The sequence below is a fragment of the Plectropomus leopardus genome, chromosome 18 (genome assembly GCF_008729295.1).
Source record: "Plectropomus leopardus isolate mb chromosome 18, YSFRI_Pleo_2.0, whole genome shotgun sequence".
In the NCBI taxonomy this organism is placed as follows: Eukaryota; Metazoa; Chordata; class Actinopteri; order Perciformes; family Serranidae; genus Plectropomus; species Plectropomus leopardus.
The window spans coordinates 11,337,811-11,363,183 of NC_056480.1; the positions used below are offsets into that span (position 1 = coordinate 11,337,811).

The 25,373-nt window shown below is 39.9% G+C and overlaps 2 protein-coding genes across 2 annotated transcripts; one reads left to right on the forward strand and one right to left on the reverse strand.

The window, feature by feature from the left end:
* Positions 1–19,397, forward strand: ube2e1 (ubiquitin-conjugating enzyme E2E 1). Its single transcript, XM_042506205.1, has 6 exons — positions 1–82; positions 2,033–2,200; positions 3,394–3,444; positions 16,770–16,902; positions 17,351–17,498; positions 18,784–19,397. The coding sequence occupies exons 2-6, from the start codon at positions 2,040–2,042 to the stop codon at positions 18,879–18,881; spliced, it is 591 nt and encodes a 196-aa protein (XP_042362139.1). The 5' UTR covers positions 1–82; positions 2,033–2,039; the 3' UTR covers positions 18,882–19,397.
* Positions 19,398–20,647: 1,250 nt separating this feature from the next.
* Positions 20,648–25,172, reverse strand: nkiras1 (NFKB inhibitor interacting Ras-like 1). Its single transcript, XM_042506206.1, has 4 exons — positions 25,084–25,172; positions 24,713–24,813; positions 23,470–23,711; positions 20,648–23,037 (listed from the first exon to the last, which is right to left on the reverse strand). The coding sequence occupies exons 2-4, from the start codon at positions 24,804–24,806 to the stop codon at positions 22,795–22,797; spliced, it is 579 nt and encodes a 192-aa protein (XP_042362140.1). The 5' UTR covers positions 24,807–24,813; positions 25,084–25,172; the 3' UTR covers positions 20,648–22,794.
* Positions 25,173–25,373: the final 201 nt, after the last annotated feature.

A 25,373-nucleotide genomic window follows, 5' to 3' on the forward strand; every position in this document is an offset into this window, starting at 1 on the left:
TCTCCACTGTAGGTGTGTTGACACTGGTGCGTCCAGGCGGCGGAGGCACACACACATAGGCTGTGCACACACACAAAGAAAGGTACCAAATACTCAATATTTGTATTACAGCGCAAAATATTGTACCAGTTGATGTAATATGTGTCTTTTTGAGGATATCGGGACTGCAAATGTGTCCGTCAAAGCAGAATTTAGGAGTCGGTCCATCCTGTGACTGTCTGCACTGAGATCAGCTGCATGTCGACGGATATAGCTTTAAAAAACGCGAGGAAAACCTTTAAGTGAACGGCGTGTTGAATTTGTTTTGAATGTCGGGATGTGGGTTTTAACGTGGCTGGAGACAGGTTGAACACTGTGGCACCACGCTGACTTTTTTAGGTGAAAGTTTCAGTCGGCTGGAAATTGTTGAGGTGTAGTGTTGGGGTTCCCTGCCGACTGCGACATCGCCCCGTCGATGCGTTTCTGCTTTTCCATCCACTTCGACTTAATCGAGGGCAGAGGTCTCGTGTGTGGTCGTGTTTTGGCTCTGTGGTGTCGGGCAGAAGTAGGCCTTTAGCCCAACTATTTCACCAAATGATTTCCTTTGTCGCAACCCGACAAGGCTAAAAATAACGCCCGACTGCAAACATTAGCCGAGGTCACAATTCTGCGCTTATGAAAGAGGAAAATGCTAAGTTTCCTCTGTAGCATCCACACTGGCGATTTAAAGTGATGCATCCAGTTAACTCGGGTCAACATCTAGTCCAGGCCTGGTGGTTAAAACGACGGGAGCGTTTATGGAGTCAGTGGCTGCACCGTGGGATTCATAGTTGCAGTCTATACCCTCGATATAAGTCTGTCGAAAACGGCATGCCAGCTTCCATTAGAAAATCTTACAATTTAAAGTTTACGCGCTTTATTAGCCACACCTGCTACTTCATAAAAGACGTTTAGGGTTGCAGAGGAAGTATGAGGATCCTCTTTTAAATTCGGGATACAGGTGCACCACAAGACAGCTGCACATTTCAATAAAAATCTAATTTAGTTCACACAACCCGCTGCCGCCCACAAGCATTTTTAACACAAAAAAGATGGCAGGACTAACTGCAGTTTTATGGAAGTATTAGAGCAGGGATACTCAATATGCTTTGCTTGGGGGCCACTTTTGCAAAATAAGAGGAAGCTAGGGGCCAGTTGCAGCAGCCCCATACGTGTTTCTAAGATTTCTGTATGTCTCTAGGATTTTAGGACTTTTTTTGGACTTTAGGACATTTCTAGAATTTTAGAATGTTTCTCGGATTTTAGGACATTCACAGGATTTTAGGACATTTCTCAGATTTTTTCACATTAATCGGATTTCTGGACCATTCTCAGATTCTGATGTATATATCAAAATATTGATATATGCACTTTGTAACCTTATATATACTAAAAGTACAAAACAATTCCCAGTGTGAATCACTTTATTTTTATTGGGAATTAGAAAATGGTTTGGGGGCCCACCCAGCACCCTATCGGGGGCCAGATGTGGCCTGCAGTCCGAAATTTGAGTATCACAGGTCTGTAGCCTCCTTTTATATCTATAGATAACGACATGCCAGATTCCATCAGAAAATCTTAAAATTTAAAGTTTACGTGTTTTATTAGCAACACCTGCCACTCAGTAAAACAGAACGGGGGTTGCTGGGGAAGTAAAAGGATCGTCTGTGCTATTCGAGATGCAGGTGTACCACAAGACAGCTGCACATTTCAATAAAAACCTAATTCAGTTTGCACAATCGACTGCTGCCTACGGGCAGTTTTAGCAGAAAAAAGACAGTAGCACTATTTTCTTTTCTTTTGAAGTATTACAGTATTGGAAGCATGCCGAATTCTGTAGTGCAACCTGAAGATCTTTCACAAGCTGTTATCATTTACCTTTAAGCGAGGCTCCACACTAAAATGTGAGCTTTTTTAAAATGGGGTTAGCTGTGGACTTAAGATGTTTAAGGGCGAATGTGGTTTGGCTTGTGAACCTTTTTACGCAAATCTTGTGTTTCTGCTTGTTCCCCAGGCTCGGTATGTCGGATGAAGATTCCCGTGCCAGCACCAGCTCTTCCTCCTCTTCATCCTCAACTCATCAGCAGCAACAGCAGCAGCAGGAAGCGAACACCCCGAAGAAACGAGAAAGCAAAGCCAGCATGAGCAAGACCTCCAAACTCCTCTCTACTAGTGCTAAAAGGTGGGCTTGCTTTGGCTGGATGCAGGGATGTGACGCAAGAAGAGCCCACTTTTATCTTCCACTGGTTACAGTGAGCTGTTTACAGTTGAAACGCAGGGACCCCAGGGTCATTGAAAACCTGGAAAAGTCATAGAATTACACGATTTTGTTTTCCAGGCCTGGAAGAGTCTTGGAATTAGCAAACATTTTGGAAAAGTCATATAATTTTGTTGTGTGTAATGAAATTGTTACAATAATTTTCCATTGTTATTGACGTAAGAAAGCTTTTCTATGTTTTGATGTGTCACATTTATCATCACGTACATTTCTCAGATTCCTCCCTGCGTTCCTTCTCTTCCTCTTTGTATAGCAGCTGGTTTGAATTATGTTTGAACCGAGTTTGAATCTGATATGTTTAAATAACACTGGACAAATGAGGCAAGAAAAGTTGTGTTGTGATAATGTTATTTAATATGTATTGTTATGAATCCCAAAGTTTCCATACCTATGCCGCATTACTACTTTTAAATTGTGCTGCATTTTTGAAAATTGAGCTGTCAGCTATCACTCCCTCATTTTGGGAGCTTTACTGGTCCATGTCCACAGACTGCCCATAATAATATAATTAATATTTGGAATAATGACGCCTGCAGTTCTGTTTGCGTTATATGTTGTGAATGGTGACGTAAATTTTATTATGGGTCCTTGAAAAGGATTGGAAAAGTCTTGAAATTTTGTCCATGAACATTTGTGGGAACCCTGTGAACAGCTTAATTTTACCCTGGATACTGTACTCCCAGGACTGATGCTCAGTCTCTTTAGGGAGTATTTATCACCTCACCCAACAGCTGAAAACAAGTCAGGAGTTTGTCCCACTTATTAGCGACAACTTCAGCTAAAATCCAGGTAGCAAATCAATTTCAAAAACCTCAATATCGCCTATCCAGAATAAGACTATTCTTTTTTTTCTGACAATAAGCGCTGTTGAGTATTCTGTCCAACGCATGACATTTCTGTAATTGAGGTGTCTTCTGTGAAATTCCTGCCAAAAAAAAGCTTTTCACAAGACACTTATTTAAAGAATTCATTACAAAGCAGCCTTTTCTCATATCCACCAGGTGTCCTCTGCCTTCAATCCCGGCTTTTGAGTTTGGATTTGCAGTATTTGATCAGAGCTTTGCTTTTAAATGCATGTATTTTCTTTCTTTTTGCAGAATTCAGAAGGAATTGGCAGACATTACATTGGATCCACCACCAAACTGCAGGTAAGGGGATGATTTTAATGGGCCGTTATTATGAATGCATCCGTAGAAACACGTGGATCATTGGGATGTCTATTTCAGTGGCAGTGTGGTATACTTTTGTGTGTTTTTTTTAAAGAGGACATTTATTGTGGGATGAGAATTTAATGCAAGCGGTCCTTCATGTGGGCGTCTTGAATGTGAAGGTTAAAAAGCCCCTCTTTGTCTGTGTGCCAGAAGTGAAAAATATCTTTATGCTTTGCTGCCTTGCACATCTAGTCAATCCAGGAGGAAAAATATCAAGGTCATGACAGGCTGAATGCTTTATAAAGCTACAGCTAAATGTGCTTCCTGTTTGACGGTCTTAAGACTTTTCTTTACATGATAGACTGAGTGCACTGAGTTTACCCTTCATTGCCTTTTTATAGAAAGTCAAGGCGACGTCTTTGTTTTTTACTGCTCTTTTTTTTACATTTCACTGGAATATTATTGTTAGGGCTGACTTTTAAACCTGAATACTGCATTGATACTGACTTAAAAACATAGTAATAGTCTGAAAAATGGAAATTAGTTATTAAACCTTTGAAAAAAACCTGGATCAATGTTAGGTTGTTGTGTAACACTGGGACGTCTTTGACGGGCATTTAAACCTTTAACCCTGAGCAAATTGGTTCAAAAATTAGGAAAAGCTGACAAGAAAGTGAACTGAACATTACTTAAAAGAAAAAGACAGAAAAAGAGAAACATTTTAGAAAATAATTATTTAATTTTATTCTATTTTTAAAGTTAATTACACTTTTAGCACTTTTTTTCAAGCCATTCCTGTGTTGCTGTTTTTTTTTGGTACTTTCTTTTCTTTTTTTTAGTGATAATATTCAGGTAATTTTCTTGTAACTCCCATGTTTTTGAAAAGGATTATGGATGGATGTGTGTTAACATATTCAGATCCAGGTTAGCATTCCTAAAAACAGATCTCCCAGCTATGGAACAGCTTTTTTTTGTTTGCCGAATAGTGTCGGTTTGACCTGCCTTCCAAACAAGCTTGGCAGGTTTAGACACATGTCATGAAAATGAATTATCACCGTGCAATACCCGTGTTAGAGCAGCTACAAGTCCTGTGCTGTTACTTAACATGCTGTACGCCGCGGAGGTGTTTTGCACAATACCGAGGCACAGACGTGATTCTGGTGAGCTGTCGTAAATCTCTGTTTGTTATGGATATCGTGGTCGGATGCGTTGCGTTGTGTCATTGAAGTGAAGCTGTGGCAGTCTTGTGTCGACGCACCCCTGCTACAGTGAGGATACAGTGTCTGTGTTCAGAGGAAGGAAATAAAAACGCTCCTTTTGAACACTTTTCAGTTCAGCTACCTTAAAGTGATGACAGGTGTGTTGTTGATCATTGGCATTAAAGCTACTGAGGTGCGTGTAGGTGCAGCTCATGATGTCCACACCTCAAAGGCCAGCTGATTGCATGGCAGCGAGCTCAAAACCACGAGTTACGCAAAACAGGCATTTAGACGATGAGCCCCGGCCGCAGAGGAGCTCTAGGCTTCGCCAGGAGCCGTTTTCCTCAACACTCCTCAGTCTGTGTGTTTGTGTGAGTCATAAATCTCAACTTTAGGAAAAGCTGCACTGTAGCTGCACCCCCAAGCCCCCTGTGGCGCCACGGATTAACTCCTTACGCAGAGGCCAGCTGGAAGCTCTGATCGCTCAGTGAGAAAAAGATCTGATGAATGCAGCATTGTTGATGTGAGATTTTGTTTTATACAAAGAAAATACTTTGACTTTACAATGTTGTTCAGTTTTAAGGTATTGCACCGCACACAAAGGTGCTGGTTGTTTGTAGATCAGATCAAGTGGAGTCCGTCACACCCAGCACAGCTACGGCTTAAAGAACCTCTGTCTGTATTTTTTAATGGAATCAAATTTGACCTTTTTCGTGTGGTCCTTTGTTGTAATTGTGGACACAAGTGATGGGAATACAAGACGGTGTTGGTGGTCCGAGCTGTGTTGAGGTCTTTCTGGGCGAGTGCAGGTCAAGTTTCAAGTCAAAACAACTTGGACAACTTGTGACTGGAAAGTTGACTTGGACTTGTTTCAAGTGGCTTCAAACTTGACTTTGACTCGTCTCAACTGACCTGTGGATTAAACTGAAGTCAGTCGAGGTGTTAGTGACAGTGTTTCGCTCAGAATTAGAATCTAAGTGTGGCGTTAGCTGATGACTGTGTGTCCCTTTCTTATCATTCTGTGTCCCCTCTCTAATTTTGGGCATTTTTACGGGTCCGTGAACGCGCCGCAGGCGGAGCTCGTCATGAGTTCTTTTTTTTTCTCTGCAGCAGTTTGAGAAGTTTGAGTCGCGGGTTGGATAATTGATCTGGGTGATGGGTGAGAGGAGAGGCTGCTGCAGAGGGAGTGAAGGCAAACTTTTAGACTACGCGTATCCACAAATGATGAAGGCCAGGCTACCTTAAAAAAACAAACATTCTGCACAACTAAACCAAACTAAACTAAACGAAACCAAACTAAACTAAACGCATATCACATTAAAACTGCATTTGTAAGTCCTTAATAGACAACTATATTTGCAACTATTAATATACTAATACATGCACTCATTTCATCCTCCCCCTTTCATACTCATTCATTATTGTCATAATTAAAATATCTATAAAAGCGAATGTCCCAGTCCTAGCTTACAGTGGAGTGTATCAGAAATTCTATATTTACATGTTGCCAAACAGTTTTGGTTTCCGTTGCTTTTATTGAATCTGCCTGTCAACTATGGCTACTCCCACCAATTTTTATTAATGTTATTAACAGGGCATATATAAGATTCTGATTTACCTCTAAGCAGGTGTTTAGATGTCATATCTAACCTTGCTGGAAGATATTTCCGTCCGTGCCTTCAGGAGGGAACGCATCAGAGACCGACAGGTTTGAAGAGATCGACAAACGGCCGATTTGCTATTTCTAAATGTCAACACATTCACAGACACTCGATGGTGGTCTGACATTGGCGTGTCAAGGCGTCAATATGTGTGTAGAAACAGCCTCACCACCAAGAACGGACCAATGCGTGAGTGTGTGTGTGTGTGTGTGCGCGTGTGTATCGAGCTGTCAGGGCTGGTGTGAGCCATCTGAGCTGCGTGCGATCCCCCTGTACAGTCGCTGACACACACACTCTCACACACACCTCTGCAGTGTGTTGCTGGCGTGCACTCGACCCGTGGAGTACATATGAGACACGTTCAAGTCAAGGCCCAAGTCTTCAAAAGCAATTAGAAAAGGTCTCCTTGATTTTTTTTTAAAATAAATGATGGCTCATTAAAAAAGACAAACTCTTTCTGTTTATTTGGCTGATTTGAATTACGCCCAAAATTCAGGAGAGATTTTTCTCACCTGGTCAAATGAGCCGAGGAAGGAAATGCTTCAGAGTTGAGATAAAGAGCTCCAAACATGCTTGATTAATCTCTCCATCTCAGCCGCAGCGAGGAGAAAGGCCTCATCTCTTGTTCTGTAAATCCCTCTATTCAGCAACACGTGCAGAAAGGGGGATTTTTAGTGGATTTTGCCTCTTTCTGCTTCATTTAGCACAGAATCTACTCATTAGGATATGAATTGAGCTGGCCAGCTACGCCTCGCAGATGCTGTTTAATGGATCGCACATTGATGAGTCAGTTGGTTGTCGTCTCATTTTTCTCGAGGTTGTTTCGGGCCTCCTCGCTCTTCAGGCGGACGCTGGCTGATGGAGAAAAGCCTTATCCTGACCAGTTTTCATTATCATCAGCGCCTCTCTCTCGTAGCAAACTTTGTTTTATGAGCACTATGAGGCAGAGTCTTTCATCTGTGATTTATCAAAATCTAATTATACTCCACACAGGGAATACCGTGCAGGCCCCGCTTTTATTTTTCTACTGCCGCGTTGCCACTGAAGTGTGAACTGCAGACATCACAGGCCCGCCTCGCCCCCTCCCTCCCACCCACTCGCGTTGCTTTCATTCACCATGTTTTATTCCCTTTTTCCTCTCGACCAGCTACTTTATTTATTGCTCTCTTCCTGACACTTTATTCTCTCTGTCTTTCACTCTGCCTTGTGTCGTCCTATGCTGTCCTTCACTATATCTCCTCTTAGATGTTGCCCTCGGGTGTCGGGCGGATTCCTGACAGTCCAGGGTCGGGGCTCATGACAGCCAGGAAAAGTTATTTGCTGTTACAGTAGGGTAATTAGTGCTAAGTAGGGTCTGACAGATGTGGTGTTTAAGACCATTATTGATCATTTTATCTTTGGAAATCACGCATTGTGCCATCTTTTTAGGCTCTCCTGATTATACAGCTAAAGAACTGACCAATGCATTAGCGTGTGCGCGTGTTTTAACATGTTGTCAGGCCTTGTGTGAGCCATCTGAGCTGCATGTGAGACCCATGTTCATTCTTTGATGTTAGCGGCAGTCCCTTCACACACACACACACACACGTACACACCTCTGCAGTGTGTTGCCGGAGTGCATGTGTGAGATTACTGAGGTTTTCTCAACAGCTTCTTCATATCTATAAAAAGCTTCCTCCCTAGAGAGGAAGTGGCTGGCCTGTACACTGTTGTTACTTCACAAAGCCCTGAAAGCAGCGCTGCACCGAGCTCTGAGCTGCTGCTGCTGCTGCTGCTGCTGCTGCTGCTGCTGCACAGATGGAAGTTTCCCCTCTACGTGCCAGGCTTTCGTTGGGCAGCAAGGGGAAGCAGAAGTTTAATTTTATCTCCACTGCAGGCAGGCCAGAGTATCACACCTCAGTGCTTTTTTGCTAGCGATGGAAATGTGTGTGTAAAAGTAGTTGTCTAAGGCTGTAAAGTCCTGAAAGTAAGTATAAAATCCAGTCAGATTCATGATCTGGATTATTTATTTTCTGATCTGGAAGTTCCTTTTTTGTGATCAACTGTTTTTATTATTTTCAATGTGCATACAATTAAATTAAAATATAATTTTAGCATGAAAAATAAAATCATCCCCACCCCCAAACCCACTCTGAAGCAACCCAATAGTTAGTTTGCAAGATAGATTTAAAAAAAAAAAAACAAAAAACAAGGGGAAACACATATGCCAATACATCTAGATAACACGTGCATATTCATAAGTGTACACATAAATATACATACACACACACAGATAATTCCTTGGGCCAATTCTCACTTCTATCAATTTTTCAATAGCCTGTGTCCATAATTTTAGTGTCCTTGGGCCTGCACTCGTCTAGTGACATAGTGGAGGCCAGTATATAGCGGTGGTGCTGACAGATATTTGCCAGTTTTTGGCAGAAAAAACATATTTCTCAAATTTAAGGAATTAAGATAAGTATCATTATCAGAAATGAATCTTGGGTATAAGTAAGCAAAAATTTCAAACTATATATCCGGCCCTAGTCAGGCCTTATACATCCTGATTAGCGCTGTCCGCATTAATTGTGATGCATTTAAGGTCTGTACATAATGTGCTTTTAAAAAGCTTTTTATCGCATTAACCGCAGACGGTCATTCCTGTCATGTTGTACCGGGCTGCAGTTTTAAAGCTAGAGTGATGATACTGGTATCACATGAAACTAGAAAACCTGAGTAATCCAGTGGGTTCATGTCCACTTTATGCTCGCCCAATAAAGTTTTTTTGCTGTCATTTGATTCCTAATAAAGATAATCTGGTAAGAATTGCTTCACCCTTTCAATATGGACTTCATTACTGTTTTGTAATGCCAAATAATGAAATTGAAAACGTGTTTAAGAAAATGTGACTAATTGTGAATAACTATTGAAATTCTATTAGTCTTGATTAAAAAAAAATAATAATTTGACAGCCCTAATCCTGACATATCCTATGGTTCCTTTATCAGGCCAACATTTCCAGTTGTGCATGAAAAAAATTCTAATTGGGATATATTCATGAAATGCACTGTGTGTTTCTTCATGCTGGTAAGGGGATAAGGAGGGTATTTCGACCCCATGACTTTTCTGGTGCCACTCCAGGACAGACTTCACGTTGTAGTCCCATTGCTGGTAAAGTGGAGCATTATAAACACTGCAGCCTCTAGATGTAGCCGATGAGACTTTAAACAGTATTTAAAGTTTGAGTTTTTCATTTTGCAAAGATTTCCATGATATAATTCATCACGATGAAATACATGTATTTGTCTGAGCTTTTTTTTAAAATTATTTTATACGTCTTTTTGCTTGCATTTGCCATGTCATTGTATGTATTGCCATTAGAATACATTTCTATTGACTTCAACCAATCAGACTTTATTTGTATAGCACTTTTCATTCAGATGAACTGTGACACAAAGTGCTTCATACAATAAAACCAAAATCTACCCCAACCCCCCAAAACACACGCACACACATACACACATGCACACACATGCACACATGCACACACATGCACACACATGCACACATGCACACATGCACACAGGCACACATGCACACAGGCACACATGCACACAGGCACACATGCACAAGGATGTAAATAAAAACAAAAAAATTGTACTCATTAAAAACAAGAACTGAGGAAACGCTACCATAAGTGAGGAAAGTGGCACGATAAAACTATTGGATAAAAGATGAAAAAGTAAATAAGGAAGCAGATAAAAGGGAGAAATAAATAACATAACAATAGCAATAAAAATAAATAAATAAGTAGATGAGTAATTAGTAAAATACGCAAACTGAGGTAAATTAAGGATGAAAACTGAAAGTAAAATAAATAACTGTAAAAATAATAAAATGAAAATGAAAAATAAAGAAAGTAGTAAAACTGTAAACCAGAATAAAACATATAAATAGTCAATAAATAAATAAATAAATAAGTAAATAAATAAAGCTCAATTTAAAGCCAAATGAAAAAGCTAGGTCTTTTCACTCAGCCCCAATAATAAATCCATTCTTCTCCAGGACACCATGTATCAGACTGGATTCTGACACTTAGTTTCAGTGGAGGAATACAAATGCCACCATATGATATTCGTTCGGCACTGTCCTCATAAAGCTCTGAAAGAACATTTGCAGGCTGATTGCCATTGTATTAAATTGGCGGGGTGGGAGACGGCGGGTGTGTGGTGCTGTTTCGTGGAGTCTCCTCTGCACTCAAGTGAAGTGGAGTCATTATATTGTCTCAGTCAGGCAGCTTATTACAGTGTTTCTCCCTGTCATCAAAACACCATTGCAAGCAGATAGTGGTGATTGAAAATGAAGCCCAGTGTGTATATTAAGGTCGACACTGAAGAGATGAGACTCACAGCAGTGGGTTGAGAGTAAAGGGCATCGTGAAACAATACAAAGACAGATTCGTTTAAACATAAGAGATATAACAAGGCTGTACTCAGCACGGAGGGAAGAATGTGAGGAGAAATATTTCAGTCTTTCATGATCATTTGTTTACAGTGAAAGTCAAAAATTCTCCCTGATGACTGATTTGACTTGTGAACTTTCTCGGCGAAAACTGTAATTACCAGAAAGAAAAAAAAATGAGATTTTTTTTCCTGCAGTGGTTAACGGCCCCCATGTTGGTGTTCTTTGATGGGTGTTAATCTTTGATACTTAGGTGTTTTACACCGGTCAGCCAAAACATTAAAACCACTGACAGGTGACCTGAATAACATTGATCATCTTATTACAATGCGACGTTCTACTGGGAAATCTTGGATCCTTGATGTGCTTCAACCCCCCCAAACAGCCTCGCAAACCAATTTCAACCACCTTCATGGCACTCCCTGGTGGCAGTGCCCTCCCAGCAGAACAATGCTCCATGCCACACCTCAAAAACTGTTCTGCAGTGGCCTCAGGAATGTGCCAAAAGGTGTAGACCTGTTCTCAGACCCAGATGCCAAACTGATCAAGTATCAGTGAGATGTGCTGGTACCACAGAGGTACCCCTCATCCATAGTGGGGCCCTCTTGGATCGGACTTGGCTCTGACCTGTTAGGACATGGACACAGGATCTCCGGGGCTGTCCTGTGGTGTCTGACACCTAGGGCGCTGGCGGTGGATCCTTTAAGTGCTGTAGGTCGTGAGTCTGGGTACTGGCACATCGACGCTCAGTCAGATTGCAGTCTAGCGAAGTTGGAGGCCAGGTCGACACCTTGAACGCTTGGTTACTTTCCTCTGGTCATTCCTTTGCCGTCAGGAAGCGTTGTTGGCATAAAGGGGGAGTGCTTAGTCTGCAATGGTGTTTGGGTGGGTGCAGCATGTCAGGTGGTCTCCATATGAACACCAGGACCAGAACTTAACATTTTAACAAGATGATCAATGGCATTATCTTCACCCGCCGGTGGTTTGACTGTTTGGCTGATCGGTGTTTATTGTATACCTGCCAACACTGAGCTGTGAAAAAGAGGGAGATTTTTCTGGGTATCAGATGGAAAGGCTCATGACTATACTACGATGATTTTTCATGATTTTTGACAACATACTCTTACGACGACTTTTTTAATAATTTTTGACGACATCTGATACCATGACTATATATACTGGTTCTCCAACTTGACTCTCAGTCTCTGGCTCTGTCCCACAGCCCATCAGCAGCCTCCATGCAAGCCACAGTGAGCCAGTTTTTGCTCTGGTGGTGTCTTCTTGTCCTGCAGCCCGTGCTGTGAGTCTCCTCATAGAGAGCAGACAGCAGCAGGAGACGTTCCTTCAGTTGGCGGCAGTAGCAGCTCGAATACAGCCAGCGCAGCTTTGGCTGAATTCCAGCTGCTACAGAAAGTTTCTCCTCTCTGGAAGTGCGGGCCGCTTTCCTCGCGGCAAAAGTTGTCTCGTAAGCCCAGAGTGAGGCAGAGAGGAACCGTGGGTTAGCAGCGCGCTCGTAGGAGCAACTTTGGGGTCACAACAAATCAGACAAATTAAATTGGGTTGCGTTGCCCGGTACCACAACACATATCCTACGGTCTGGACACTGCGAAACACCCATTTGACTCCTATCACTATGAAATCTGGAGATTAGCAGGAGAAGTTACCAATCGGGAGCAGGGCAGGTGAAAGGGTTAAAAATAAAGAGACTCCTGAGTAAATATTGAGTGTTGGCAGGAATTATATTATAACATTTTAGACAAAAAAAAAAATGTTTTAGAAGTGCTGAGTACATGACTGGATTGTGTGAAAGTCTTTAAACGATGTTTTGATGTAGTTTCGCTGTTGTTAAATGTAGACACTGATTACTTCAGTTTTTTAATTTTTTTTTTTTTTTTGCCTTTTTTTGGTTCATTCAAGAAGTAACAAGAAGAAGTAGTTTTCTTCACAAATTCAAGGTAACATGCAGTGAGTGATAAACAAAAGGTCATTTTGTGGGTGAAGTATTTCTTTAAACAGCCTACTTCTCTCTAACTTGCATTAATTAAATTAGTTTTTATCCTGCATGAATTAAACTGCTCAACTTTGATTTATTACTAGCGCTGTATTTCTTCTAGAGCTATATTTCAGAGTGAAAAGTTGCATATTAAACCATTTAGGATCTACACGGCGGAGCTCATTGTGGTCGCTGCAGATGAATGCTGTCGGCCAGCCGAACACATTCATCCACTGTTCTCCTCCGCTGTGCTGCAGGAGTCAGTTTTGGGTAAACCGCTGTGTGCCTGTTTGAAAGGTTAAAGGCTCAGGAAGAATGAAACGGCTGAAATGTCAGCACTCTTTTAGCAGTGCGTGTGTACACAGAGGTGGCAGAAGAAGCTCCCCTGATATTGAAGTGAATGACAGCAGTGATAGCCTGGCGTATTACTGCCTCACACAAAGCACTGGGTAGCCTTTGTGTGCGACGGAGGCAGGCGGGGAGGAAGCCCAGACTCTCTCTCTGTGGCTGGTCTGTGAATGTGAGACGCCTCTGTTGTCAGGCGAAAGAAACCTCAGTCTGGTTGATTCAGTGGGAAATGATACAATATCTATTCTTGGCTCTGCAGCAGATCCTGACTGAGGTCTTGTGGTGTGACCAGTATATTAGCAGTCCTGTCCCGGGTCAGGGCTCCCCTGCAGGACTGCTGGTAACAGTGCAAATGAATGGTAGTTAAGGACGTGCAGCTTGTTTTCTACCAGGTGGTGTTTCTCCTCTGTTACTCGGCACTTTGTGGCTGTTGCATTAAATCCGAATAGTTCTGAGCTCTCTTTAAAAGGAATAAATGTGTCGCGGGTCAATGTTCACACGTCCCGGGTAGATCATTGGCTTCAGTAGTCATGGTGGCACAGATGTTTGACCTTTTAGTTTTTTGCATTTCATGACCTAAAAACCCTGTTCGTTTTCTACATGATTTATCTTAATATATTTCAGTGGTTCCCAAACTAGGGGTTAGGACACCTTAAGGGGTCACAATACTTTACCCACTAGATTTGCCAACTGTGACAGTCACATTTGTCAGCGTTTCACATTTGTGAAAATGAACAAAGAAGTGTGTAGTCCTCTATGATTTAAAAAAAAAAAAAAAAAATGAATATAACATCAGATATGACAATTGATAATGTGTATTTTTTAGTTTCCTGTTCTAATACACCAACAAAAAAAGTGCTTGATTTACAAATGTACATTTAAAGCAGCATTTGTCGGGCAATAATTTTATGTATGTGTATATATATATATATATATATATATATGTGTGTTGTTTGTTTGCAGTAGAAATGGTCCTCCAGTGCCTACATTGGTATTTTTGCCTCCTCTGATGTCATTTTTTTGGAGTATCTTCAAATGATTCATATCTTCCAAATCTGTACAACCTAAGCTAAAGGTTTTTGTAAGTCAATAAACCACAATAATTAATAAAAGTATTAAAATTGTGTCATTAAAAAAAGAATGCCAAACTCTAAATGTTTTTTCATCAAATTTTACAAAATAAAAGCACAAAACATATTCATCCAAAAGATTTTTTAAATGTATAAACATAAACTAAATATTTATTAACACACTCCATAAGAAATTTAAACTATGTACATTACTTAGCTTTTGAGATGTGCTAATTTTTTATGAGCAGAGTGCAAAGCCGTTTTAATAGTTTAATCTGCTGTAGTAATATTTCCCCAGTGCCTACTGTGGTATTTTTTGGTATTTCATATCCCTAAAGTCATAACAGCGTCAATGCTAAAAGGTTTTGTAAGTCAATAAACCATTATAATTCAGAAAAAAAATCTAAAAATTGTGTCATAAATTTAAAAAAAAACAATAAACATTTCTTTTGGCCTGGTTTTCTGCTCCTCTGGTGTTATTGGATGTTTTCACCGTCTTTCACACAGCTCGTACTTTAACGTAATGATGTCATGGTGCAAAACACAGAAGTTGAAGCTTTCTGCTCCGAAAATATGAAAGCTTTAGCTCTTTACGTTTTTATTTTAGTTCGACTTTTAAGCAGGATCATGAAAACAACAACTCCCTTTGGGACGGGAGGTCTGTTTTCAGAGGGCTAATCCAGCCCCGCTGATCTGCTGACCTAAAAGCTTGTACTGTGAAGGAAATTTTGGAGGTAACTCTGAAAGCAGCCCATTGCAGAGTCAAACTCTATTAATTCTATAGATGTGGATTTTCTTGCTTTTTTTTAATCAGTTGCATAGAGCACAGTGAGAGGTGGCCGTATGCCACTTGTTTACTGCCAAAGTTTAAATGGCAGAAAGAAATGTTTTACATTTCAAAGTGCTGAGGATACAGGCATGATTTAGGCGTCTGTCCTAGCGGTGATTTAAATTGTTTCTGGCTGTAGTATTGTCTGTATATCTTCTTGTGGATTTGTTTCTGTCCCCCCTCTCATGATAAAGAGCGGGCAGAGTGCAGCTTCAGACAGTGAGATTACTGCCTGACATTTACCTCTCCTGTTGTCACTCTGACAGCATGCAGAGGCACAAGAGCTGTGGACACTAACTGGATTTGTGCACTGAATTATTCTCGGAAATGCTGCGTCTGAATAATGGATTATTTAGTTTTTGTTTGTCTAAAATGTTCATATTATTTCTGTGTCTAAACATATTGCCGTACACTGTGTCTTCCACTGAAACGGGTCTTTTATTTTCATCCGGCAAACATGCTTTAAGAGCCCCACTCGTCATATAAAAATGAAATGGCAAACTGGAAAGTGTAGTTTGGAGCGCTTCATCAAGCAGTCAATTATGTGAAAACATCTCCGCCATTAAAACGCTAACAGAAGCTGCTGTTGACTTACTGTGTTGCCGCTGTTGAATCAAGGCTCTTGTGAAGCGGCTGCAGTCGTCAGCCCTGCCGCTCTTCAGCTTTATCTCCACGCGCAAATGAAGTCGTGTTGATCTTTTCTTTTTATCGCTTCCAACTGTGCTGGCATAGTGACTCACATGGGTGATTGCACTTTATTGTTTTAATGAATTGCCGATAAGATGACACAGAATGGGGTTCTGACTGCAAAACATGAGAAAGACGGTAATTATTTCGTCGTTTCAGTCATTTGGATGTTTGGTGCAACAGCAGAAAAGGCCTCAGCACATGGCGGATGAACCCTAAAAGAAAATAAGAACACAGAGGTTGAACTTGAAGGCTCGGGTGAAGGTGGTACGGTGAAACCATGATCGTGAAGTGGAGACAGTGTGTGAATCACACTTAACTGACATCCAGGAGTTATTTGTTTATTTATATATCTATATACTGTCAGTTTTATTTGCTTGTTACTGTCAAAGTCTCGATTTTAGTAACTACTAAAAAGAGAATTAAAACAAATCGAGCACAGTATTTATTTGGTGTGATTTTAGAGATTGTGCTTTTGTTATTTTCCTACAAAGTAGGGGTCGACAGATTATCAGCCTGGTCGAGAATTGGGGCCAATATTTGGTATTTTACCTAATATCTGTATCTGCGATTTATTTGACTGATGGCTGATAAAATTCATTAATTAGAAAGTGCAAAGAGCGTCAACATGAGAGGAACTTTTACTTTGTAAAACCTCAGGGAGCTTTTTTTTTTTATTTAAATTTTCACTTGACTTTCTAAAAAAAAAGTTGCTGGGTGCTTTCTGTATATGATGTTGAAAGTTTTTGATTAAACATTTGCTAAAGGCATTTAAACAAAGTTTTTGTTGGTGTTTGTTATATATATATATATCCAAATTCTATATTGATGGAAAGATTTTCATTTTTATTGTAAAAGCATATTGGTTCCAAATAACGGTTATCTGTCTCATTAAATAGTAATAATCAGTATCAGTAACAAACAAGTTTTTATTCACCAAATAACTAAAGAGTCCCACAGTCACATAACCAGTAAAATGTAAATGTTGTGGTAGATGTTTTTTGGGTGGTTGTGGGACTAAAGATATTTTCATCTGTAAAAAAAAAAACATTGTCCAAATGATAATCAAAATTATGCTTTCTGTCTTACTGACAGTGCTGGACCCAAAGGAGACAACATCTATGAGTGGAGGTCGACCATCCTGGGCCCTCCAGGCTCCGTGTACGAGGGAGGAGTGTTTTTCCTGGACATCGCCTTCACACCAGACTACCCCTTCAAACCACCCAAGGTGAATGCTGAAGGGTTGTTGGCATCCAGCAAAGGCTTTTCTGTTAACGCTGGCACAGATGATTCGTCTTCATTTTCATCTTCTTCCACTGGAGGGCGTCCTCACACTTTGGATTACAGCTCAATAAAATCAGCAGCTCATACTTAGGATCTGAATTTCTGTTTGTATGGGATCTGAATTCAAAAGTTGTAGAAATTGTGAAATGAAATGTTTTATAATATTATTTTTTTTAGGGTTACAAGTCTGAATTATTTCTTTTTATTCCTGGAAGGGGTAGTTTACATTGATAAAAATGTAGGACAGGCATATGTGAGCTTTTCCTTCTGTCTGAGCCTTTTAGTCACTACTTTATACACAGACTGTTGATTTTGTTGTTCATACTGTTTGTATTAAAACACACACACTGAACACTGATTAGACTCATCTTCCCTCTCTTGTGTGCATCCAGGTGACGTTTCGCACGAGGATCTACCACTGCAACATCAACAGTCAGGGGGTGATCTGTCTGGATATCCTGAAGGACAACTGGAGTCCTGCCCTCACCATCTCCAAGGTCTTACTGTCCATCTGCTCCTTGCTCACTGACTGCAACCCTGGTGAGAGCTGCATCACACACACACACACACACACACATGCACACATGCACCAAAGCTTTGTCACATGTACTAAATCTGCTGACAGTTGATTCGGAGTCAGTATTTAATATTTTGCTTCTTTCATATAAAATGTATTTAAATTTAAAATGATAAAAATCCTTTTATTTGATTTTATTTTATTTTATTGTAGTTAACCTTTATTTAACCAGGAATAATCCCATTGAGATTCAAAATCTCTTTTCAGCAGTAACTCCTCTCTATTCAGTAATCTTAGCTGTAACATACCATAAAACTGCGATATAGGCAGCAGGGCATGATTTCGAGGTGTTCACGTGAAGGATTTTAAGGTTCAGTTCATTAAATCTGCTCCTGACTCCAGCTCATATTACAGAGCCTTAAAGTCTTATACTTTTAGATTAAGCTCTTCTGACTGTTTCAAAATCCAGATTGAAGACCGAAGGTGGTATATGCATTCAGACTGTCGGAGGGAAAGCCTTTAGCGAACATAAAGTTTTTAATCTTAAGATTTCTGCGGCATTACAGCAGCGTTTGACATGCAAGCAGTGTAGTGAGGTAACAGCAGAAGTCATCCGCTTACAGTATGTGACTGCAACTTCAACACCTATGCAGTATAATTATCATGTACTATTACAGTTACTGTTGTAGGTATTTGATCGATGAAACCCTGATGAAATAATCACCCGGCGGTGGTGGGTCGAGCAATGATTATACGCTTTTGTCAGTCTGATCACACAGTGGAAGCCCCTCTATTAGTATCTTGTAGAAGGCCATTGTGGATAATGCTGCAAATAAATGAGCAGAACTGCTTTTCGGCGGTGTGTGACAACATGATGAATTACCTTCTTTTTCCATGTATTTGAATTACTGGGTAAGCAAAAAAAACACACATTCCCATCTTGTTTTATAATTAAAATACGACTCACCTCGCTGTTGCCTCCGAGTTCAAGTACAGACTTTACAAACTACACATGACAGCTTCTTTATATGACCATAAAACAGCGCTCCTTTTGTTTTAATAATAAATGAACATTATTAAAGGGAGAGTTCACCCCAAAATCAAAAACACATTTTCCTTTTACCTGAAGTGCTATTTATCAGTTTAGATTGTTCTGGTGTGAGTTGCCGATTGTCGGCGATGTCGGCCCTCTCTCCAATTTAAAGGCTGTGACACACTAAGTCGACACGTTGAAAAAAAGGTTTGAAAGTGGAAAAAAAAACAAGCGTATAGAAGTATTGACGTCTTATTTTGTTGAAATGTTCCCAGCTGACCCTCTGGTTGGAAGCATCGCCACACAGTACACAACAAACAGACCTGAACACGACAGGATAGCCAAACAGTGGACCAAACGCTACGCCACATAATCACCAGAGGAAGTCGCTGGTTGGATGACTTGGGGATGTGGGGACATCGACTTTGGGCCTGGGGGGGGGGGGGGGGGCGCGGCTCCCCGCAGAGGAGCGAGGCGGGGAAGGCAGAGGGGCGGGTGGATTTTTATCTCGGAAATGAAGTCTTAACTCCTGACATTTTGTTGTTTATTGTATTTTTTAAGTTATCTCCGGCCCTATCAAATCTGGCAATAATGCATTTAGTGTTTTCTCTTTTGAATTTTTAGCTTGTGCTTGAAGATGGACATTAATACTAAACTGCTAGATGAAATGTGTCACAGCATGATTCCCAGTCAAGTGTGAACTCTCACATGTATGAAGTTCCAGTTGGTGTGTGCTTGCCCCTCCGAACTCCCGGTCTTTGAAAAGGTGTTTTACACATGTAGACATGTTTAGATATGGATGGATATTGGTTGTGATTTGTGTTCTGTACTGATTAAAAAAAAAAAGCTGTTCTGTTTCTCCCTTAAGAATTAAACATGACCAACTGAAGCGTCTGACTTTGTTAAATCAATTGTGACAAAATGTTTGCGATCATCTTCAGGAAACTTGAACTGCTGCGTGGCGTTTGTAAGCCTCCGTGCACCAGTCGATACAGATTTATACAGTAAGCAGTTTCCAGGTAGACACATACAGATTAGTGTCACCAATTCAGTATTTGAGTTATAACATAATGTTCAGAAAAGTATTTTTGCAGAGTTATAATGTCACAGTGAAGTTGACCTTTGAGCTACTGGATGCAATATATCAAAACTTGATCATTTCATCTTATTTGACATTTGAGTGAAATTCTGTCAGAATTAGAGTAATAATCTTTGATTTATGACCAAAAACCATGTTTCGTGAGGTCACAGCGACCTTAACCTTCTTTGACGGACAAATTGTCATCCATTCATTCATACGTCCAAGTGGACTTCTGTGCAAAAAAAGAAGTTCCCTTAAGGTGTTCTTGAGATTTCACTTTTATGACAATGAGACAAAGTCACAGTAACCTTGACCTTTGACCTCCAAAACTAAATCAGTTAATCGTTGAGTCCACGTAAACGTTTGTGCCAGATTTGAAGAAATCCTCTCAAGGCGCTCCTGTGATATCTAGTTCATAAGAACTGATTAGATTTTTAAATTTATTTCAAATATGAAAAAAAAGGAAAAAAAGAGAAATTATAATACGAACAAATGGACAGACAAAAAAGTCATATTTATAGACAATGAAAAACATAAAGCAAAAAAAAAAATTCAAACGCTCAATGACCTATTTAACATATTCAAAAAGGGGTGAGAAGAAGTACCGACTTATTTAATCCCACCCTTTCTCCTTAAATTCACTGATTTAAAGTTAACCAGCCTCCTGATTCATTTAAACCTATACTCTTATTTTCCTAAACTTGTCTAAATATATGTATTACCTTTTATCTTTTTTATCCTTTTATCTGTCATCCAAAAAAATATAAAGTAATAATAACAATAAATTAGTGATATAATATCTTTGTCAAAGACACAAATTCACTATAAACATTTATTTCAGTCAAAAATGCAAAGCCATTACTTATAAATTAATCTTAATCAAAATAAAAATTCATTACTTATATATTTATCCTAATAGTATTGAGCAGTTGTCTTTTTTATATGAGCGAATATTGAATAGGAATGGAGCAGAAAGGGACGGACAGATTAACCCAAAAAACCATGCATCTGGCCTCCTGAGGCTTCAAAACACCAAAATCAAAATTCCAGAGGATTAATTATGAAGAGGCTACATTTTATTCAGTGCATCTTAAGACAAAGTTACAGAGCAGAGGGTCGACGATTACAGACTCTGTTCTACTAGCAGCACATTAAATGTTATTACTTCGAGACACTAAGGACACAGAAAACAGCGCAGGTCATCCTTCACATTGTTTTACCATTTTCATGGAATGTGACTCAATAAAGTGACAAAAATAAATTAGTTAAAAAATAAATATTATCTCTCAACACTGACATTTCTACTGTTAGACTTATACACAGCTTGAACTAGTAGCCCTATTGGATTATACAGGCCGGACGACACGGGAGTGCAACTAACGCCAGACAGACATTATGAAATCTTACATCACAAGTAAAGGCAGCACCAGGAATATTATTGCTGCCAGGCCATACTGATATATGAGATGGACTGGACGAAGGCTAGCTGAGTCCTACCAGAGGACGAGGATTTACGCTGCATTCATATCAGATGGGAAATAACATCATAGGTATAACGTTAGTGTCTGACAATACTGCAGCATGTATGAGAGAGTTTAAGGTTCGGAGCCACAGCTTACGACAGTTTCAAATCCGTCTGTCTTCGTACAACGAGTCCATATGAATGTTGCAACGGTGACAGGAATCATCCCTGAACCGTGACTTTTTCAAAGTACATGTGAGCATGTGAGTATTGTATTAACATAAAGATAGAAAAAATGAGTTATCTTGGAATTATGAAGGACAGTGAACACGTTTTTTCAAAAATGCAATTTAAGAGTGAAAATACTCAACATCTGTGTTTGGGCTGTGATGAATCTTTGGTACTAAAGTGCTAAGTTTTAATGTTACAGATGTGGTTTGTGGATGACACTTTGTGTTTGGTTTGCTGTAAAAGACGAACGGCAACGTGCATCCTCGTTGGATTAGTAAACGCGAGGGGAATCGTGCTTTTTTTTTTCCTGTTAGTGAGATGAGAAGATCAATATCACGTCTGAGGGTTAAATGCAAAGCTGGAGTCAAAGTGTGGTTAGCTTAGTTTAGGATAAAGAGCAGAAGCAGGGAAACAACTGTCCCGAGCAGGAGAGGAGAGTATAGTGTGGCAGCTGTAGTTACACTTCTATTGTCCCTCTAAAACCACATTTTGTTATTTCTCAGCAAAAAAAAACAAACACAAAAGCCTTTATGTCAGTAAGGTTGCCAGTTTTTCGTCCCATCATGCCTGTACAAAGGACAAGACCAAAATCTGCTCTCAGTGCAGGGTTCCCACACATTTTCATGGACAAAAGTTCCAAAATTCAATGACTTTTCAAGGACCCATAATACTTGTTTTCTTGCACTGTTTGCGCGCAATTGCAATTTCAGCTAGCTGGCATACATGGAGGGAGAGACGGAACGTGGGGAGAGAATAAGAAACGTACGTGATGGTAAACGAGTGTTGTCACACATTGACGCAAACTAGAGCCACGTTTCGTTGACCGCTTCAGAAACTAAATTTGCGATGATGTTACATTATGTGAAAGGTTATCCCAGAAGATTACTGTAAAAAAAAAAATCCATGACTTTTCCCAAAACTTTAGCTTATTTTGACTAATTCCATAACATTTCCAGGCATGGAAAATGTGATAGTGAAATTCCATGACATTTCCAGCTTTACTTTGACTGTGTTAATGGCCATATATCTGTGTACCAGCACTAAAACCAGAGACACTGGGTGGAAGGATGATCATGAAATAGTTTCAGTTACCTCTGTTTGTATACAGATTAAACGAACAAGATGTAAAATGCTAATTAATTCGCTTTAGAGGTGATGGTAGGTACACACTTTTTGACATTTGATAGTGCCCTGCTAGCTGTTTCCCCCTGCTTTCAGTGTTTATGCTAAGCTAGGCTAACCTTGTTCTGATCCTTGCTCTGTGCTTAACAAACAGACGTGAGTTTGATATCACTCTCAGAAAGAAAGCAAGTATTTCCCAAAATGTACAACTTGTCCCCTAAAATTAAGACTGTATACGACTCTATGAATGTGTGTAAAATAATCAAATTTACACAGAGGCGACCAAATTCATGCTGCCAAACTAGCGCCCTGGTCCTGCTCATTATTCCCATATGAGGTGAATGCAGCCTACTAAAAGTAGCAGAGAGGAGCGAGGGGATCTTCAGAGTTTCAGATGTCGTTGGACGGGGTGCCTTTGCTTTTGCGTCCCGGCAGAGGGAAGGAAGACTTGCTCTGAGGCTGTGTGAGGCGGCTGGTCAGCTGGGTGAACGGTTCGATGAGGGAGTTGCGTTCAGTGACGCTCACCTCCCACAGCTTCACCTTCTCACCTCGCGCCCATTGCTGCGCCACCTCCTGGTCCACCTGACGACGCTCCCGCAGGTCTGTCTTGTTCCCGAGCACGATGACTGTCACCTGAGAACACAACAGATGCACCTTAACCAAAATGATACATCGTTTGTTTTACTGTCTGTAAAGAAAAACGACAATAATGCATTAATAATAATACACAAGTTATGATGCACTGTTCAGGCTTTGAGTATGGCTGATTTTCTAGCTCCTCCAGGAATAATCAAGGTGCAAACAGATGTTAAAATGTTTGGGTAATTGCCAAATTTCAGAAGAAAAAAAAAAACTCAAAATGTGACACATAACATCTTTAACTTTTCAGTGGATTTTGTGGAAACAGAAACTTTAGATGAATCTGTTTCTAGTTTGAGAAAATATAATTGCTTTTATTCATATGGGTAACTGAAAATACAAATGTATCACTGCACTAAGACATTCTCTGCATAGAGTTGAAAGCCACACGTATGAATGGTGGTTGTTACTTTGACCCTGCCACACCTCTTTTTTATCTCTGGACTTGTCTATTTCCTTCTTCAGAACGTCCACTTTCTTGAAAGACTCCAGGCTGTCGACGCTGTAGACGAGGACAAAGCCGTCTGCCACTGAGTAGTAATGTTTTGGGAGGTCTTGTCCATCGTGGAGGCCTTTGGTGTCATAAAGCCTCAGCTGTTCCTTCACACCACGGTCAGTCTCCACTGAGGCCACGTACACGTCCTCCTGGGTCTCACTGGACTCTGAGCCTGGAAATCACAGACAAAACAAAAAATTCAAAAAAGGGACGATACACTTTATGTGCATGGGAAAATTATTGTAAAAAGTTCTTAGTTTGAGACAAAACAAAGTAATCTAAATTAGAGCAGCGGTGACTAAAGCACACAACTCTATTATTTGAGTCAAAGCAAAGATTGCCAAGTCAAATTATTACTCGGGTTGAAATACTGGAGTATTTGCTTTAAAAATACTTAAGTACTTCTTTTAAATCTCAATGCATTATTGTATATCGTCACAAAACATTTGCAGAATCAAATTACTTTAAAACAACCCACTGAATGAACTGACTTGCTTGTAGAACATGCAGAATAAAAAGCTTACTGAATATACTGCAAATCTATAAAAATGCCCATAGAAACACAAATTGACAATTTCTGGAGATGCAGCTTCTTCAAAAAATAAGAAATACCAAAATAAAAAATAAACAACATACCTTAAGATCCCTGTTATACGCCTTATAACTTTCAACAGCAACTCGGCTTGATAGAAAAACCTTACTAAAAACTTAAACAAATTCATAAGCAAATATATCTCTCTGAAAATGTTTAATTTTCGGGTAACATCCACCCAATTATAAAATCCAAATGCGAATGTCTGTTGCCAGTGCAAACAATTTCTTGTTTATTTATTGACTTTTGCATTTTAGATTTAAAAAAAAAAAAAAACATTAGTGGCTTCACAGCAAATGTAACTAGTAAGGAAAGCCTTCATAGAAATGCAGTAGAGTCAAAATTACGATATTTATCTTTCACATTTAGTAGAATCAAAATTATAGGTTTCAAAAAGAAAGAAAAAAACTCAAGTACACATACACAAAACTGTGCTAAGGTAAATATACTTCGTTACTGTCCACCACAGAATCAGAGCAACAAAGGGCCTACAGTGAACCCATATGAATCAAAATTTGACCTTGGGTGTATAAAAGTGCAGCAGTTATTTTCTCGTGGTTTTTGTCAGGTGCAGTTCTTACCTACAGAGTGATTTCCGTACAGCAGCTGCTCCAGTATGGCAGTTTTTCCAACTGCTGCCTGGCCACACACCACAACTTTACAGCCTTTTCCCATTTCGACCCTGCAGTGTATGGACACAAAACGTCACATTGATTATAATCTCATGTGACATATGTTAGATGTGCTATAATAACGCCATTAACTCCTTTTTTTCACAGCCTAAACCAACTCTGGCTGTCCTCAGCGCTGCCTCGCTGTGACAGCGTTTTGTTGTTTAGCCTAGCAAGCTAACAGGCTAGCTGTAGATACTCATTATGTACCACGTAAACACAAAAGTAAGTTGTAAATCACGCCGTGTTAAAAACGAGTATGTACGGCTTAGTTTTCTTACTTGAATCAGGAGGATAACTAGCCGTATATCAAGTCTTTGAACGTAGCATCACAACCAGTGCGTCCATTCTGCTCCGCTGGCGCTATGACCTGTCACTGCGCATGCGCAAAGGGATCCTACATCTGCTTAAACCATGTTTTGTTATTTATTTATTTATTTATTTTTTATAAAGATACCGATTTTAAAACGAGCTTGACCACTACTGAAATTTAAAAATCGAAAATTAAAAATTAGCAAATCTATAAGATTTCAGTTGACTCCATTTGCTGAGAGCAGACTTTAAAGGTTTT

What these genes read in the sequence shown, in the direction of transcription:
- ube2e1 (XM_042506205.1), top strand. Translation starts at nt 2,040, where the DNA reads ATGTCGGATGAAGATTCCCGTGCCAGCACCAGCTCTTCCTCCTCTTCA. An exon ending in CTCTCTACTAGTGCTAAAAG is followed by an intron (nt 2,201 to 3,393) that starts GTGGGCTTGCTT and finishes TTCTTTTTGCAG; the next exon opens with AATTCAGAAGGAATTGGCAG. An exon ending in GCTCACTGACTGCAACCCTG is followed by an intron (nt 17,499 to 18,783) that starts GTGAGAGCTGCA and finishes AAATGTTCCCAG; the next exon opens with CTGACCCTCTGGTTGGAAGC.
- nkiras1 (XM_042506206.1), bottom strand. Translation starts at nt 24,806, where the DNA reads ATGGGAAAAGGCTGTAAAGTTGTGGTGTGTGGCCAGGCAGCAGTTGGA. An exon ending in GTACGGAAATCACTCTGTAG is followed by an intron (nt 23,712 to 24,712) that starts GTAAGAACTGCA and finishes TGTGATTTCCAG; the next exon opens with GCTCAGAGTCCAGTGAGACC. An exon ending in AGTCCAGAGATAAAAAAGAG is followed by an intron (nt 23,038 to 23,469) that starts GTGTGGCAGGGT and finishes TTGTGTTCTCAG; the next exon opens with GTGACAGTCATCGTGCTCGG.